This window comes from Penicillium malachiteum, assembly GCF_028827825.1.
Source record: "Penicillium malachiteum strain IBT 17515 chromosome Unknown utg000004l:1.0-4883003.0:1.0-4884900.0, whole genome shotgun sequence".
In the NCBI taxonomy this organism is placed as follows: Eukaryota; Fungi; Ascomycota; class Eurotiomycetes; order Eurotiales; family Aspergillaceae; genus Penicillium; species Penicillium malachiteum.
This window is the reverse complement of record NW_026643097.1, coordinates 4,717,337-4,733,893: the sequence shown is the minus strand read 5'-3', so window position 1 is coordinate 4,733,893 and position 16,557 is coordinate 4,717,337. Positions and strand designations below refer to the sequence as shown.

The 16,557-nt window shown below is 48.5% G+C and overlaps 4 protein-coding genes across 4 annotated transcripts; 1 reads left to right on the top strand and 3 right to left on the bottom strand.

The window, feature by feature from the left end:
* Nucleotides 1-720: 720 nt before the first annotated feature.
* N7483_009840 (uncharacterized protein) lies at nucleotides 721-5,393 on the bottom strand (the record flags this gene model as incomplete). Its single annotated transcript, XM_057093267.1, has 2 exons — nucleotides 721-4,530; nucleotides 4,569-5,393. The coding sequence occupies 2 exons, from the start codon at nucleotides 5,391-5,393 to the stop codon at nucleotides 721-723; spliced, it is 4,635 nt and encodes a 1,544-aa protein (XP_056944441.1).
* A 2,939-nt stretch (nucleotides 5,394-8,332) lies between these two features.
* N7483_009839 (SAP domain-containing protein) lies at nucleotides 8,333-9,244 on the bottom strand (the record flags this gene model as incomplete). The annotated part of the gene is made up of 1 exon (XM_057093266.1): nucleotides 8,333-9,244. One exon carries the CDS (start codon nucleotides 9,242-9,244, stop codon nucleotides 8,333-8,335), a length of 912 nt encoding a protein of 303 aa, XP_056944440.1.
* Nucleotides 9,245-10,491: 1,247 nt separating this feature from the next.
* N7483_009838 (DUF3455 domain-containing protein) lies at nucleotides 10,492-11,285 on the bottom strand (the record flags this gene model as incomplete). The annotated part of the gene is made up of 2 exons (XM_057093265.1): nucleotides 10,492-10,599; nucleotides 10,659-11,285. The coding sequence occupies 2 exons, from the start codon at nucleotides 11,283-11,285 to the stop codon at nucleotides 10,492-10,494; spliced, it is 735 nt and encodes a 244-aa protein (XP_056944439.1).
* Nucleotides 11,286-12,680: 1,395 nt separating this feature from the next.
* Nucleotides 12,681-16,409, top strand: N7483_009837 (U2 snRNP complex subunit HSH155; the record flags this gene model as incomplete). The annotated part of the gene is made up of 2 exons (XM_057093264.1): nucleotides 12,681-12,690; nucleotides 12,745-16,409. The coding sequence occupies 2 exons, from the start codon at nucleotides 12,681-12,683 to the stop codon at nucleotides 16,407-16,409; spliced, it is 3,675 nt and encodes a 1,224-aa protein (XP_056944438.1).
* Nucleotides 16,410-16,557: the final 148 nt, after the last annotated feature.

Here is a 16,557-nt window from a genome sequence, read left to right as displayed (position 1 = left end):
AAGGGTTGCTGACCAGGGTAAGGAGTCAGGTCCCTTAAATAATAAAATCGGCTTCGGTCCCTGGAGTGTGGCGCAGCTCGTAGGTGGGGAAGTGAGGTACAGCCTCGTGGTCCACGGGTTCCAAAGACTTGACGTACTCAGCCTTGTCGCTTGCAGTTTAGCGTTTAGTAATGAAAAGAGAGACCTCGCACTCTCACTTCGCACTCGTATCACTTTGATCAAGACTACAGTGATAATAATAGTACTGAGTCTACTGATAAGGAAAAGACCGCTACGTCATGTGGGGGCAAATCCAGAGTATTCGAATCCAACGATCATCTATTAAGTCCTGCTTATCAGATGAGAGATCGACTATTACATCAAATAGACCTGCTATGCGACGCGAAAAAAGTTCTTGAATGAGAATCATCAAGATCATATCATCATGAACGTTATCAAACAACCGCCCTCCCAAGTTAGTATACTCTTCGCAATAGAGACCGCGAGGTCAATGCAAGTCTTGAATCATAAATCTTGCCTCCGTGATGCTGTAAGTCAATAAGAAAGTATTAATAGTAAGAAGAAAAAAAGAAGAAGAGGAGAGATATGCATCAAAGTAAAATCAGAACAGCAAAGAAGTGAAAAGAAAGAGAATAGAAAAGCACCAAGGGTATTGTAAGTCATGCAAATTATAATGGAAATCATAACCAGATCGTATCAGATCATAAAGGAAGTCATCAACTAGACGCTCGCAGTGCGTCGTTTGACCTCACTGGGCTTCTGCGCATACGCAATCAACATGCGGAATCCTGTACCTCGCTTCTGGCACTCTCGAAGGAGTTTACGGTCATTCCACATGCTAGAATCACGATCACCAGTACTAGGTAGTACAGGATCCTCGTAACACTTCGTATACCACCAGCGACCGACGCGAGCTACAATCTTAGCGATCGACGCATCGTTTGCCGCTGAAGGTGAAGGATCAGAGAGGAGATCTCCAAGGGAGACATTGGTATCGTCGGAAAGAGACGATTTAGAAGCAGTTTGATTACTCTGGCTTCCCATCACTGTAGTGACCGAGATAGCGGGGAGTGAAAATGCGGTGGATGGGGTAGTGGCTGTTGCTGAGTGGGATTTGTTTGAGGATGAAGTGGTTGAGCCGGAGGAGCGGACGACCATTCCGGCAACGGGAATGCGAACCATGCATCGCCGGAGATTGGCAAACCCTTGTTGCCCGATTAGGCGTTGGATGTTATCGCTCGTTGGCTTCAGGCTGATAGCTGGGTTGGCGAGGCAGGTCATCTCCTTGAGTTGGCGGACGGCTTTGCGGGTACGCGCACCCATATTTACCATGTCGCGGTCTAGTAAACTCATCTCGAGGTATCCGCCAGAGCGAAGAACGCGCTTGCATTCTTGAACTATGTTGTTTTGCACCGCTTCAGGACTACTGGTCGGGAAGCGCAACACTGCGACCGTGAAGTAGTCTTTGGGAAAAGGTAGGGGGTTCCTGAGACCAGCGTGGTAGATTATGTGGTGGTTAGAAGGGGGTTTCAGTGCAGGATGTGGCATTACTGTTGACACAGGTCGACCACTCAAGTTGTACACGTCTGCATCAGGATAAGTCAAGGCGCAATAGAATGACCAATCGTCATTTTCGAGTCCATCAATAACGAGGATTCTTCCATGGGTACCGGTTTTGACGTGATTGTGGGCAGGGCTGAAAAGAACGCGACCAAATGACAGCCAGCGACTGGTCATGAGAGAAGCAGATCGCATATTTGTGTGGGTCACAGCGTCCCAGTCTTTCTCTGATAGACCAAGCATGGACCTGCGCTCAGGAGACTTTTGCTTATCATTGGTAGCAGTGGCCAGGGATTGAAGAAATGTCGTCTGCTGCTCTTGCACCTCGTCCGAGGGTCCTATGGCTGAAGTTGCAGAGCTCTGAGGGTCCTCGCCATCTCCATAACTAGCGATGAGGTTGCTGTAAGATGGCTGAGTAGATGGAGAGATGGATGAGTGCAAAGCTGATACAATTCTGGAGCGTCGCAGTCGGACAGAATCGCTACTGGAGCGAAATGATGCAGCACCAGGCGTATACTCTCCGGGTTGAAGGGAAGTCGGGTTATTCAGCTCATCCTGGAGAGCCTTACTTGCCATAGTTGCCAACTGGAATCTGCCATCGTCTTCTGTCCTGTCTTTTTCATCAGACTTTGGCTCTTTCGGAGAGAGGACATGGTCAATCAAGTCGTCGTATTCTTTCCAAATTTCGTCTTCCATGGGCGCTGTATGCGGTTTCGGAAGCACTGCTGTCACTGCGGCTAAAGCTCCAGAGCTACTCGACGATATGGAGTCATTGTGTGGCGAGAAGTGAATGAACTCATTGCCGGAGTAGGGACCCGCAAGGAAATCCAAGGCGCTCACATGCTCAGGCGCACTGAAAGTTTGCTGGAAATTATAGCCCAGATCTGGTGTCTGGCCTCCCATCGGTTGTTTCCAAGATGGCTCATTGAAGCTGGGATATTCAAGGCCACTCTGCGGCGCAGGGGCTGAGACTGGCGGTGGTGAGTCTACAATACTGAAAGGTCTAGAGAAGGATTGCATAGCCGGTCTGTGATGTCTATCACGTCGAGAAACAACTTTCGGGATGCGACCCACGGAAGCCAATCGTTTAGGACGACGGTTTTCAGGACTGCTTTCGGGCTCCGGCCCCATCAGATTGCGATTGAACATAGCGGTCTTCGGAGAGGGGCGGTCATCGAATTCCCCATATAACTTTGGCGGAGATGGTAGTAAAACAGATGGCTCTCTCTTTCGGATGTTAAGACCTGCTGGGATCTCTGCTGCGGGTAGGATTTTCTCTTCCTCAGTTGGTGGAGAATCCTCGATCTTGTTAATGATATTGTCGAGCTCGTCCGAATCAGTATCGATGAGCGCATAGTGTGCAACAGGTCGAGTCTTTAAGACCGGCGAGATTGCTGCATGAAGCTGCGCAGTGTGAGATAAAGTAACAGGAGGAGCATCAGGGACCTTAGGCTCATCGGATCGGTTCCTTTGGAATAAATTCCATCGCGAGCTTTTCTCCTTCTTATTGACTTGCTGAGGCTCTTTCACTCGCTCTGGAGGTGGAATTGATGGACTACTAGCACTCTTCAAGTTTGATGGAGCTTGAATTTTCGAGTCAGACATCAAAACGGATGTTCTTGTTCGAGCAGCTTCAGGGTTTCCATATACGCCATGAATCTTCCCTTTTGGAACTGGCATACGAGATTTTGGAGGCTGAAGGCGCTCAACGACATCGGCAGCCTTCTCAGAGACTCGACTGTGAGTGGACAAGGCAGTAGTTGACTCGCTAGGCGATTTAGTCTCATTCAGAATACTCGTTGATGTTGTCACCAAAGAATCCGTTGATTGAGCAGTAGATGTTGTCAAAGGAGTTGGGCGAAGAAGACTTGACGATGCAACACTGAGGCTGCTCATGCTCTGCTCACTCTGGGTTCGTGAAAGAGTATTGCCCTCCATTCCGCCACCGTTAATGATAACAGGCTCGAGGCGGCTTGAGAGAAAGTCATCCAGACTTAGATCTGGACGACTTGACATGCTTCCTTTGCTACTAGCGATCGAACGTGAGGCACTTCGTGTTGTGCTTGTTGACCGATTCCTGGCATCACTGAGACTACCTGCACTTGGCTTTCGGCCTCGCTGACTATACTTGCCGTATCCCTCATGGCCAGTTCCTGCTGCTGGGCCCTTCCGTGTTGCCGTTCGGTTCTGTTCAGTAGAGTTGGGATCGAGATCTGGTTTAGACTTTTTGGAAAAAAGACCAAATCGTTTGGTCGCAACGGGCTTTTTCGGCTCAATTACTTTCTCCTTGGGAGGCTCTTTAGTCAACTTTGGTGATTTTCGTGTCATCACTGGAGAGCCTGCTTCACGTGATGGGATTCGAGATAAGTCCTTGGAGCGAAATGAGTCCACAGACATGGTAGCAGGTTGGTTCAGTGTAGAATATGGTTGATTTGCAACCCTAATTCTCTCTGCGGACTCGCGTCGCTTGTGACCCGTCGAGTGGAGATACGGTAGGTTGCTTTGGATAACTGGCGATGTCTCCAGGTCCAATCGATGTGTACCGTCTCTACTAGGTCGCGGTGGTGTCTTTGGAGCAAAAAATTCAGGGCTGGTGGGATTCACGGGATTTGCATTTGGCCGTTTATTGTAGGTTTTGAGAAGCTCTCGCTCAGCCTCCTCAACCTCCTTTCTGGCCTTCTCCACATCAATATCCGAGTCTTTGCGTGGTGAATCCTTCGGCGGGCTGAAGTTCACTGAAGACCTTCTTGGCGGTGGGCTGTGAGGAGGACCTTGAACTCTTAATGGGATCTTCCTTGGATCGTGCTTTGTTGGAATACTTCTGGCTGATACTGGACTTGGACCAAGAGTTCGCTGAGGTATTGCTGATCGAAGCACTTTGGTTTCTTGTGTATCACCCTGTGCACTTTGAGGACTTGCATGCACTGAAGGTGGGGAGAAAAATGGCAGTCTAGTCTGAGATGGACTGGGCTGTCTTAATCGTCCAAGTTTACTTGGATGCATGATACCGGGCGAGTAGGAGGATAGCGAAGTTGGTGTTGAGCCACGACTCCACATACCCGGGGACTCAGAATGCCTTGTCGATGGACTGCTCGCCGGTGGAATGATATGTGAGGGGGAGGAAGGATCTTGGGCTCAAATGTGCGGAGACTTGCTAACTCTGCCGGGCCTTGCATCTTGGGCGTTTCCACCGCACTCTTCGGTGTCTTATCGCTTGAGCTCTGTGAAGATGCCGAAGCGGAAGGACCAGCAAAGTATGCATCTGGAGTAGAGTGATTCCCAGAATGATTCCCAGAGTCTTTGATGTGATTTGGCTGGCTTTTGTCTTCTTGCGGAATCACCAGACTGAGCTTTTGGGTTTGGTTCTGCTCCATATGTCTTCCTATTAAGGGTGCCTTTCTGCGAAGAACATTGCGGACTCGTTTAGCAGGCGGCGCTTGTGCTTGATGATTTGGTACAAAGGTAGAAAAATTTGTGACATCCGGAGTAGATGCTGATGTAGGTATTGACTGAGTAGTAACTTTAGGTAATGTTGAAGATACCGGCGGGATTGGAGACGTCAATCCCCCAGTAGTTGGCCGTGGTAAGGATGATAATCGTTTGGAGCGTGGATTGGACTGAGATGACACTGGAGCAGGTATCGAACCACTTTCTTCGGCACTAGACAAGGATAAGGCACGACCACTCCTAGGCGTATAGTTGACTGGCTTGGCCAATTGAGATCTTTGAAATCGAGAGATATGAGGAACATTAGAGTTGGACGGCCGATGTGATGAATCTGCAGGCGCAACTGTACTCGGCGGCATACCACGGCCACCAGAATTGTACGACATGGTGCAACGGTGACTGAAGTCTCCGGCTGCAATGTTGAGACAAGTGATTGAGTGATGAGTACATATGCATCAAAATAGTAATCATAACGTTCCTTGAAAGTATGTCGACGATGGTACTAGATGCAGGGGTGTATAAGCATCCATATGTCCGAACATAGCCTTAACCTTGGCTTTGGAAGCATTTAGAAAGGGACAATTGACGTACAAATTTCAAAATTCATTAGATTCATGCGGGTCTCCAGGACTTCATGTGTAGTTTGTATTAATAGATGCGAAATAGAAAAGTCGATATACGCAGTGGTGGTTGGGTATCTTAAAACCAGACTGGAAAGAGAACTATACAAGACCAAAAATTAATATTAAAATGCAAGGGTCATTAAGCATAATAACAAAATCACCGGAGACTGTCAAAGATTAAAAGGAAATTCACCGACTTTGTCACTTTGTCAGGCTGATCAGCATCGACCGAGCTTGCAGCTGCTTCGCCACACTCTGGAGCACTGTGGCACAGGATTTCCCACTAGCCTCGGCCACGTCAGTGGTAAGGGATCCATAAGGCGCCTTAAAATAACAATGACGATGTAAGAGGCTTCTAATTCCTTGAAATTTTTTCAAGCCATAGGAGCCTAAGAAAAGTGAGAAATTGAATGAAGAGATTTCACTGTCAGAGAGACGCGCATGTTATGTATGGGGTGACCCAGGGGGGGGTTTCCCTCCCCTCTTAATGTGGGGGGGGGGAGGGTTTAGAAATTGATATGTAAAAAAATAAAATAAAATATTTCCAAAATTATAATTTATGAAAAAAAAGACTAGAATTATTCTTAAATAACCATATACAAGACAAAAATTGGCCATCATAAGGGATTTTCCCGAATTTACGGCCGTTCCGGTACTAAGAGAAGACCAAAGAAGAAAAGCCCCCCATGACTACAGAACTATCATTGGTGCATGACAGAGACTCTGTGATGAGTCGAGACTTTACACTACAGGCTAGAACCGGTAGGAAACTCATCCTGAGCCGCCGATATCGTGCAAGTTCTGAAGCAACGGCCCCAAAAGCCCTACGCTAGAAACTTAATCCCTATCACGTCTGTGATATCGTGATGGGAGTGCGCACGGAAGCCCGCATGGGAACCGAAAAGCCCGGCCCACATTGACTTGAATCCTCTTTCCCCGGTGAAAATCCATTATCGTTGGTTCAAATATTCGAGACTAAACGAAAGGGTTTCGGTCAAAGGTTATCTGCGGTCTTGGTTTAACGTACATTGGTCAAGACCAAGTTAGTGGTATTTTCATGCTATTCGGCGCAGGCTGCGCAGCACAAGAACTTGGATATTGCAGCAAAATCTTCAAACCCAAAACCCAGTGAGATTCAAGCTGAAGATGAGTTGTTACCGCTTTGAATCTCTCTTGAATGGTCCAGGGAAAAGACTGCGTTCACCGCGTTTGCCTCGCCTCGTTGACAACTCATCGATCGGGGACGCCGAACTTGATCTGACTGCACCGTCGATCCCGTCTAAGAGACTTTGGATACTTGCTTTTTCGACTATACTCAAGTTCCACTAACATTGGGTTTTTTTCAATGTATGGAACTCGGAGAATTTCCAAACGTGGTCGCTAGGACCCCTGCAATGCCGGTACTGGTTGCATATTAGGACTTTTGCCCCATCTATGTATAATGGCATCACCGTAGAAGACAGATGAAACCTGGAATAGCACTAAACTTGTCACTTTCAAAGTCAAATATTCAACAGATCACATACAATCCCAATAACCATGAATGTTTTCATATTCTCCAGTCTGATTATGACCCATACAAGACCGTTATCCAGAGTCTGGTACGAAAGGCCCGTCCCGAGCCCTTGACCAGGGAAAAATATCTGGTCTGACTCAGGGCGCCCAAACATACAAGGATCTAGAGCATCGAGGGAGACGTATACAGGGTACCCTCTTTCCTAGAAAAGGTATATAACGAGGATTATCGTTAGACCTGTAAGATGTCATCAACCAGTAAGATGAACAGAAAGCCTTGAAGCCTAGAGGATCTAAAACCTCAACGCCAGAACGGAGTACGGAGTACATATTGAAAGGCTCCATTGGGAGCGCTGCAGCGGAGTCACAGTGGGCTGTGGTGATCCACTTGGGGAATCCAGCAATGAACGACTCGGACTACTTAACCGCCCTATAGTCTTCTAGCCCGACAGCCACCATCTCAAGAAAAGTGATCACTGGCCTAGGATTCGTCAGACTGGCATCAATCTAAGTGGGGACTGGCGGTAAATGCTGCACTGGCCTACTAGGAAATGAGCCAGGGGAGTTCGAGAATCGTACTTCTGAGGGATTCTGACTTTCGTGAATTATGGAACAATAGTCGCGGGAATTTCTTCGATTCGAGGTCCAACAGTAGTGGAGCTGGATTGGTTTTGTCCATGCTCTGAGTCTGGGTTCGTCGATCCTCTTTGCCGATCTGGAGGGGCCCGCCTTGACGGGGCGTAGGACTGGCCAGCTGTGGTGATGCAGGAACCAGAAGCTAATGCGCTTTTCAGCTGACTTGAAGTTCCCACGCGGGGACTTGATAGGATTGTGTGACTTCGTAGAGGAGTACGGAGTAAGTAGTGCGCGATTGTTTACGGAGTACGGAGTACATTTAAGCCATTCATGAATCCATGCTCAATGCTGGTAGCAAGATGGAATATAAGATACGAATTTCTACATATTATCAAGTGGGTTTCTCGATTTAATTCATTTTCATTCATGTAACATAAGAAACGCACAATCCTCAAATTGATTCTCGAGGTCTTCGACAAAATTTCAGCACAAACGCCTTGTAAAGACCCGAATATGTAAACGCAGATAGGAAAAGGGAAAGGAGAAGGGAGAAAACTGAGTTTAATGACAGATAATGGATAAAATTGTTTGAAGACAGAAACTCAGAACACTTAAGCAGCGGCAGCGAATCGCTTCTTGCGAGCCTCCATGGCCGCAGTATCCTTTGAACTCCAGCTCTTCTGTACGCCCCCGTTCTGTCGGCCGGCATTCTGTCCACTCGAGACCCGGGAAGCATTGTTGTTGCCTCCACGGTTCTGGTTCTGGCTCTTGTTCTGATTCTGATTCTGATTCTGGTTTTGGTTGCCATTTCCACGTCGGTTGCGGTTGCGGCCCTGGCCCTGGCCCTGGTCGCGACGCTTACCACCCCGTCCACCCTGGTCATTGCGCCCGCGCTTGCGAGTCTTCTCATCAGGAAGTGCCTGATCAAGACCCTTGATAGTATCAGTATCGGCATCAGCAGTGCCAGTACCGAAACGCTTAGCCCGAGCGAGAGTCTTCTCAGCCTCCTTCAGAGCAGTCTCAGAATCCTCGACAATGCCGAACTTCTCAGCACGGGCCTTGCGCTTGCGCAGTTCCTCCTCCAGCTCAGTAGCAGGCAATCCTCGGGTGTAATCGACAGCAGGCTTCTTCTCAGCCTCTGGCTCAGCTGCGGGCGCCGGCTGGCCAGCAGCTTCCACAGTCAAGTCATTCGTGGTCGCAGGATCGGTGTCTAATGTCTGGTTTGGGACGGCAACGGGGTTGGCAACAGCGCCCTCGCCGCCAGCGGCAATGGCATTGGCACCAGCCTCAGTGGATGCCTGTGGGATCTCGATTGACTCGGCAGGCACCTCAGCGGGCATGTCGTCGTCCCAGTCGATGACGTCCTCGGCAGGAGCTGCGGCGGAGTCTCCAGTAGCAGCCTTCTCGTCACTCTCCTGAATGCGAGCAACCAGCTCGGCCTTCTTGCCGGTGTGGGGCAAGGAGCGAGTCTTGAGGATCTCGACGAGCTCGGCGTTGGTCTTCTTGCTGTAGTCGGTAGTCATTTTGAATGCGCTTTGTTGGTAGATGTTGCGAGAGGTCGGAAATGAGGTCAGGCGAGGAGAAGTGGGGTTGGGTGGAATGATAATTGTTCGGTTGAATATTAATATTGGTGTGCGATCATTATGCGACAGTGGTTGATGGGGGATTGATGAATTCGAAGTGAAGGCTGTGCTGGGGATGAGAGACTGACGCGAACGCGTTTGGCTGAGCGGTCATGTGACGTGTTCGCCTCGATTAGCCACCTGGATATCCCTCATTCACTCCCAGCCTTAGTAACAAGTGCCTTTTCATAATATCTACAATGGACGGCCTTTAGAGCTTTCCAACAATCAATTTCACTGATTACAAAAATTAACCATGTTGTGATCTAGCTGAAAAGTTCAAGCCCCCAGGTTTTGAAGGATTTACAGTGGCAATACACCAACTCAATCCGCGGTCAACTCATTGCCTCGGGAACGCCGACTGGAGGCCAGATCCTCTAATAGTATTCTACCTTACTGCGAAGAACAGTTCAAAGGCTTACTTGAGGTCGGTAATGAAATTTATGACCAAGGATGAAATTCTCCGTGGCGTGGATCAATGCGCCACCTGAACAGGGTTGCCAGCTCAAGCTTGATTTTTTTTTTTTGCGGGAAAACACTTGTCTGTGCACTTTGACTCATAGTTTGACAGCTGCCCAGATTTCCAGAACTTTATGTTGCGAAAGCCATGCGCTGGACACGAAGTATATGCTGCACTTCTGCCCAGGTGAAGCATTAGATCATAGCGTATATGTTGCGCCACAGTCTCCACATGCGCCATTTGTTGCTGGCACCAGTTGACCAACTAGGATTACGTTCATTCTACACCTGAACATTCGAATTCCAGGATTCAAAGACATGGAAAATCAAACATTTGAAACCTGAATTTTAGAACTTGAGTTTGCATACAGGTTCCTCCGGCCATGTATTGTCATGCCAATGCCCTCCTCAGAAGCATACTGGGTGATAATCAGATCATGTCGCATGTATATGAACTTGAATTGGCGAACATTTTCAAACTTGAAAGATTGAAAGGTTTGTATGTACATTAATGTGTGCAAAATTGAAATAGCTATAATGGCTGCTTCCCGTCTAGGTACCATATAGATGCCATTTAGATAGACAGGTACCTATAAGGGGGGAAACAGTATATGGAAGTCATATATAGGCTCCTACAAGCATGATTATGAAAGACTCAAATAGTAGCGCTTGGGGTTCAACCCAAAGAATCAGCCATAGAACCAATATTCCGCCGCATATTGGACTATGACAGTCTTGTTTAATCCAGAACATGTTGCTGGGGCAGAACCCTGATAAGTCTCAACTCGGTAAACCTCCTATGACATCCGTTAATATACAATAGTAGCCACGGATTAAATGAGGGTACTCTTCTTACCTCAATACCACTGCCATATAGACGATCAAGTTGTAGCCAAGCGACATTCTGGTCTGCCGTGGAGCTATACTGGGGTGCATCCACCGATGCAGTCTTAGCAGCAACGATCCAGTCCGACAAGCCACTCAATCTCAGATCTAACACGGGGACCCCAGCTGTGTTGAAGTAGTGCTCTCCAAGAATGAGATTGGACGAATTTGTAGTGTGGCTCAAGAGCTCTGCGAGGAAGGCAAGAGAGCCAAGGGGAGAGCTTCCGATGACGGCGGGCATCTCATGTAGGAGATTCATGGATTTTGCTGCGACGCAAGAAGCATCAAAAAGAGTGGCTGCGGCACCGATAGAGACAGGTACTGCTGCGGAGGTCGAGTTTTCGCATGTGTAGTTTTGGGTTCCTCTTCCAATAGCAATGTGCTTGAGAGTCAACCCTGATGAAGGGTTCGGAAGTTGGACTGATGTGCTGTTCAGTGGTAGCACTGCATGAGGATAAGAACAGTTCCCTAGGCTGAGACTGTCGAGCTCGGTCGAGATCCGAGAGAATGCGCTGACTAGTGACAAAGGGCCTGGGAGAGCAGACACACTGCTAATTTCCATCCCCAATGAAAAGATCAAAGTTTGAAGGACATGCATGACGAAGTAGAGGTGTTCTTGTTGTGTTTTAGTTGGGATGAGGGTTTTGATGAAAAGTTCTCGGAATGGAGTATAACAAAGAGGACCAAGTCGAGGTGAAAGGATGATAGAGTCGAGAGTATCTTGAGCAGTTGAGGAGATTCTTTAATAAATACTAGTAGATGGCACTAGCTTCACAAACTTGAACGTAGATGGAACAAAGAAATTAAGTCTGGAGAGTATAGGTAGCTTTTGAGTATGATCAGGCTGACCCAGCAGCCCACGTAAGTCAATGTTAATCTGCCTTGACACAAACCGGGTCATTTCAAGCTCATAAGGCATATTTCATTAATTCTCCTAGCTGCATGAAGAAGTTTCGGTCAAATTTTACTACGCGCTGATCAACTGGGGGTGGCTCGGATCTAGAGATCCGAGGGTGCTAGTGTTAAACTTGACCTCTATTTGGCTACTAATTATCCCTGCTAGCATTGAAAGCTTAGCGAAGAGCTCGCCTAACGAAAAAAAAAGCCATAAATAGTATAATATGTGTACTCCATAGATTGATCCTTTCAAAATTAGTGCCGAGTATCCGGTGCAACCATACTAGGTATCGACTTTTTGAGTTATACTAACCGCCAAGGCCAACTACATGTACTCCATACAAACTTCAACGCCCAAAGGAATCCCAAGGTTGTATCCAAAGGATCCTGGGTGGAATTTCAAATTGAGCCTTGTCTAGGTGTGTTCGCCAGTGATTGCATGCAATAAGCCATGCTCGAGGCTCCCACCACGGGCTGTGTACTCGACCTCAAAATGCTCTTTACACAAACTGTCGGTGAATTTTTGACGTGGTCGTTTCATCCATGGTCGTCTGCATTAAGAGATTTATTAAGTTTCAATTTCTTCTGTCCGTTGAGTAGGTGTTCACCCAAAATAGAAACCCTCCACTCACTGATACACTTCAGGTGGGACATAAATAGCCTGTAAGCGCCTACGGAGCGCCACAGTGATCCTGATAGCTCCCAGAGAACTGTTCAAAGTGGAGAAAACGGTTTGGTCACTGTCAAACACGAAAATAGTCAAGCATTGGAAGCATATGACAAGTTTCTTTGCATTTCTTTAATTTATTATATTTTTTCAGAGAAAAAAAAACTACATGAAAAGATCACATGCGCACATGAATTGATGACTCATCGAGGATCGACGTAATCACGTGGCAGCTCTGCTATCCCTTAGTCATCCACTCCGCGACCTCGCGAGCGACGTGCTTTTTGCACTTGACCGGAGACCATCAGACAACTTCCCCTCCATTGTCCATGTTGCCGTTTTAACGGTATCTTCACCGAATGTAGCTGCGGTTACTCACTTTTTACTACTGCGCCATAAAATTTACGCCTTTCCATTTGATCTTTCGCTATGTCTGACGGTAAGTTTTCTGCGCCTCCTGCTGTCAGCCATCTAGTGCTAATTCACATTCTAGCGGATATCGAGGCCGTTCGCCGGCTCCAAGCGGAGCGCAATGCTGCAGCTGCTAGTAAAAAAGGTTCTAGGACCTTTGACTCATCTAGTCAGCGCACTGACAATTCGACCAAGGCTTCCCTTACCGAATCCTTCGATACCACCTTATACGAGCGTGAAGGAGCAAGCAGATTCTCCGGCTATGATACATCGATCGCTGTGAACGGAGAAGATGAAGATATGGAAGACGCGAACGGCGGCCATAACTTGGTCGGCCAATACACCGCAACCCGAAGCCAGATTGACGAGATGGCGCAAGGCAATGGGGTGGAAGAGGAAGACATTCTGTTAGGCCGTGAGAAGGCCGCTCGTATCGCTGACCGGGAGACTGACTATCAGAAGCGTCGATTCAACCGCGGAGCTTTGACCCCGACACGCGCCGATCCTTTCGCTGCCAATGCCCAAGCAGACGTCGAAGGAGATGGCCAGACCTATCGCGAGGTCATGGCTCTCCGCGAGCTCGAGAAGGAGGAGGAGCGTGTCCAGAAGCTGATTTCAGAGAAGCGTGAGCTTGGTGAAGATGTCTCCGAGCACGAGGCGTCTCTGAAGATGCTGGAAGGCGATAAAGAGAACGTCGATACCGGTGCAATTGGCGAGGTTGCGGGTAGAAAGCGCAAGAAGCGCTGGGATGTTGCTGACGAGGCTTCCGGTGGAGAAACAACACAAGAATCCGACGAGGCAAAGACCAAGAAGTCTCGATGGGACCAAACTCCTGTCCCTGGTGCACCAGACGAAGGTTCCAAGCGCCGCTCACGATGGGATCAAGCCCCCTCTCTTACTGCTGCCACTCCTGTTGGCAACCAAGGTCTTGCCACTCCTATGCATCCATCTCAGGGCGGCGGGGCTTTAGCACCTTCTAGTTTTGGTACTGATATTTCCGCAAGAAATGCCATGTGGTCGGATGAAGAACTGGACATGATGCTTCCCACGGAAGGATACAAGATCTTGGACCCTCCTCCTGGATATGAGCCGATCAGAAACCCTGCTCGTAAGACGATGGCCACACCAGCACCTATGGGTGGTACTGTTGGCGGGTTCATGATGCAGGAGCCTGAAAGCATCCGCTCTATGGGCAAGGAACTTCCCACCGATATCCCTGGAGTTGGTGACTTGCAGTTTTTCAAGCCAGAGGACATGGCTTACTTTGGAAAGCTGATGGAAGCTGGGGATGAAGCCTCCATGAGTGTCGACGATCTCAAAGAGCGAAAGATCATGCGATTGTTGCTGAAAGTCAAGAACGGTACACCACCTATGCGTAAGACTGCATTGCGTCAACTCACCGACAATGCACGAAACTTTGGGGCTGGGCCCTTATTCAACCAGATCCTTCCATTGCTCATGGAGAAGTCTCTGGAGGACCAGGAACGTCACTTGTTGGTGAAGGTTATTGACCGAGTGCTCTACAAGCTGGATGATCTGGTTCGGCCATACGTCCATAAGATTCTTGTTGTCATTGAGCCACTGCTCATCGATCAAGACTACTATGCTCGTGTCGAGGGTCGGGAAATTATCTCTAATCTTGCCAAGGCTGCTGGTCTGGCCACTATGATCAGTACCATGCGTCCAGATATTGACCATGTTGACGAGTACGTGCGAAACACCACTGCGCGTGCCTTCGCCGTAGTAGCTTCTGCTCTCGGTATTCCCGCCCTTCTTCCATTCCTTCGCGCCGTTTGTCGCAGCAAGAAGTCCTGGCAGGCCAGGCACACGGGTGTGAAGATTGTCCAACAAATTCCTATTCTCATGGGTTGTGCGATTTTGCCCCATCTGAAAGGCCTGGTTGAATGTATCTCAGACAATCTTAGCGACGAACAAGCCAAGGTTAGAACGGTCACTGCACTAGCCGTTGCTGCCCTGGCTGAGGCTGCCAATCCCTACGGTATTGAAAGCTTCGATGAGATCCTGAACCCTCTCTGGACCGGTGCCCGCAAGCAGCGTGGTAAGGGTCTCGCGGCTTTCTTGAAGGCTGTTGGATACATCATCCCACTTATGGACGAAGAATACGCCAATTACTACACTACTCAGATCATGGAGATTTTACTTCGTGAATTCTCGTCTCCAGATGAGGAAATGAAGAAGGTAGTTCTCAAGGTGGTGTCTCAGTGCTCTAGCACCGAAGGTGTTACTGCTGGTTATTTGAAGGAGCACGTCTTGACCGACTTCTTCAAGAGTTTCTGGGTCAGACGTATGGCTCTTGACCGGAGAAACTATCGCCAGGTTGTAGACACAACCGTCGACTTGGGTCAAAAGGTCGGCGTTGGTGAGATCCTCGAGCGGGTCGTTAACAACCTGAAGGATGAGAGCGAACCCTACCGCAAGATGACAGTGGAGACTGTTGAGAAGCTAATCGCCTCGCTGGGCGCAGCAGACATCTCTGAGCGTCTGGAGGAGCGATTAATTGACGGTGTTCTCTACGCCTTCCAGGAACAAAGTATCGAGGATATTGTTATTCTCAATGGATTCGGAACAGTGGTTAATGCTCTCGGAACTCGCTGCAAGCCTTACCTTCCCCAGATCGTCAGTACCATTCTCTGGCGGTTGAACAACAAGTCTGCAACTGTCCGACAACAAGCGGCAGATCTTATTTCACGCATTGCGATGGTTATGAAGCAGTGTGGTGAAGATGCTCTCATGGGTAAGCTCGGCATTGTGCTTTACGAATACCTTGGTGAAGAATACCCTGAGGTTCTGGGATCAATTCTGGGTGCCTTGCGATCTATTGTCACTGTCGTCGGCATCAACCAGATGCAGCCTCCTATTCGCGACCTTCTCCCTCGTCTGACACCCATTCTCCGTAACCGTCACGAAAAGGTGCAGGAAAACACAATTGATCTGGTTGGTCGTATTGCCGATCGTGGTCCCGAGTCTGTGAATGCTCGTGAATGGATGCGTATCTGTTTCGAGTTGCTGGACATGCTTAAGGCTCACAAGAAGGGCATTCGTCGTGCAGCCAACAACACCTTCGGTTTCATTGCTAAGGCCATCGGTCCCCAGGATGTGTTGGCAACCCTCTTGAACAACCTTCGTGTGCAGGAGCGTCAGTCTCGTGTTTGTACAGCTGTCGCCATTGGTATCGTGGCAGAAACCTGTGCCCCCTTCACCGTCCTTCCAGCTTTGATGAACGAGTACCGCGTTCCTGAGTTGAACGTTCAGAACGGTGTTCTCAAGGCCATGTCTTTCTTATTCGAATATATTGGTGAGATGGCAAAGGACTATGTCTACGCTGTCACTCCTTTACTCGAAGACGCCCTCATTGATCGTGATCAAGTCCACCGACAGACCGCCGCCAGTGTAGTCAAGCACATCGCTTTAGGCGTTGTTGGTCTTGGCTGCGAGGATGCGATGGTCCACCTTCTCAACCTTGTGTTCCCCAACATTTTCGAGACCAGCCCTCACGTCATTGACCGAATTATTGAGGCTATCGATGCTATTCGCATGGCAGTTGGAGCAGGAACTGTTATGAACTACGTCTGGGCAGGATTATTCCATCCCGCTCGCAAGGTACGCACACCATACTGGCGCCTATACAACGACGCATACGTACAAGCAGCCGATGCGATGGTTCCATATTACCCCAGTGTTGAAGACGATGGCATGGATCGACCGGAGTTGTCTATCATTGTCTAATGACGATGATTTAATTTGAATTTCTTTCCCATTTTCTTTCTTTACATGCATAAATACCTTCCCTAATGGGAACTTTTGTGTTCGCAAGCCGGTGTTTTTCCTTTTTATCTTTTATCTTTTGCGCTTCTTTATTTCATGCAGGCACGAC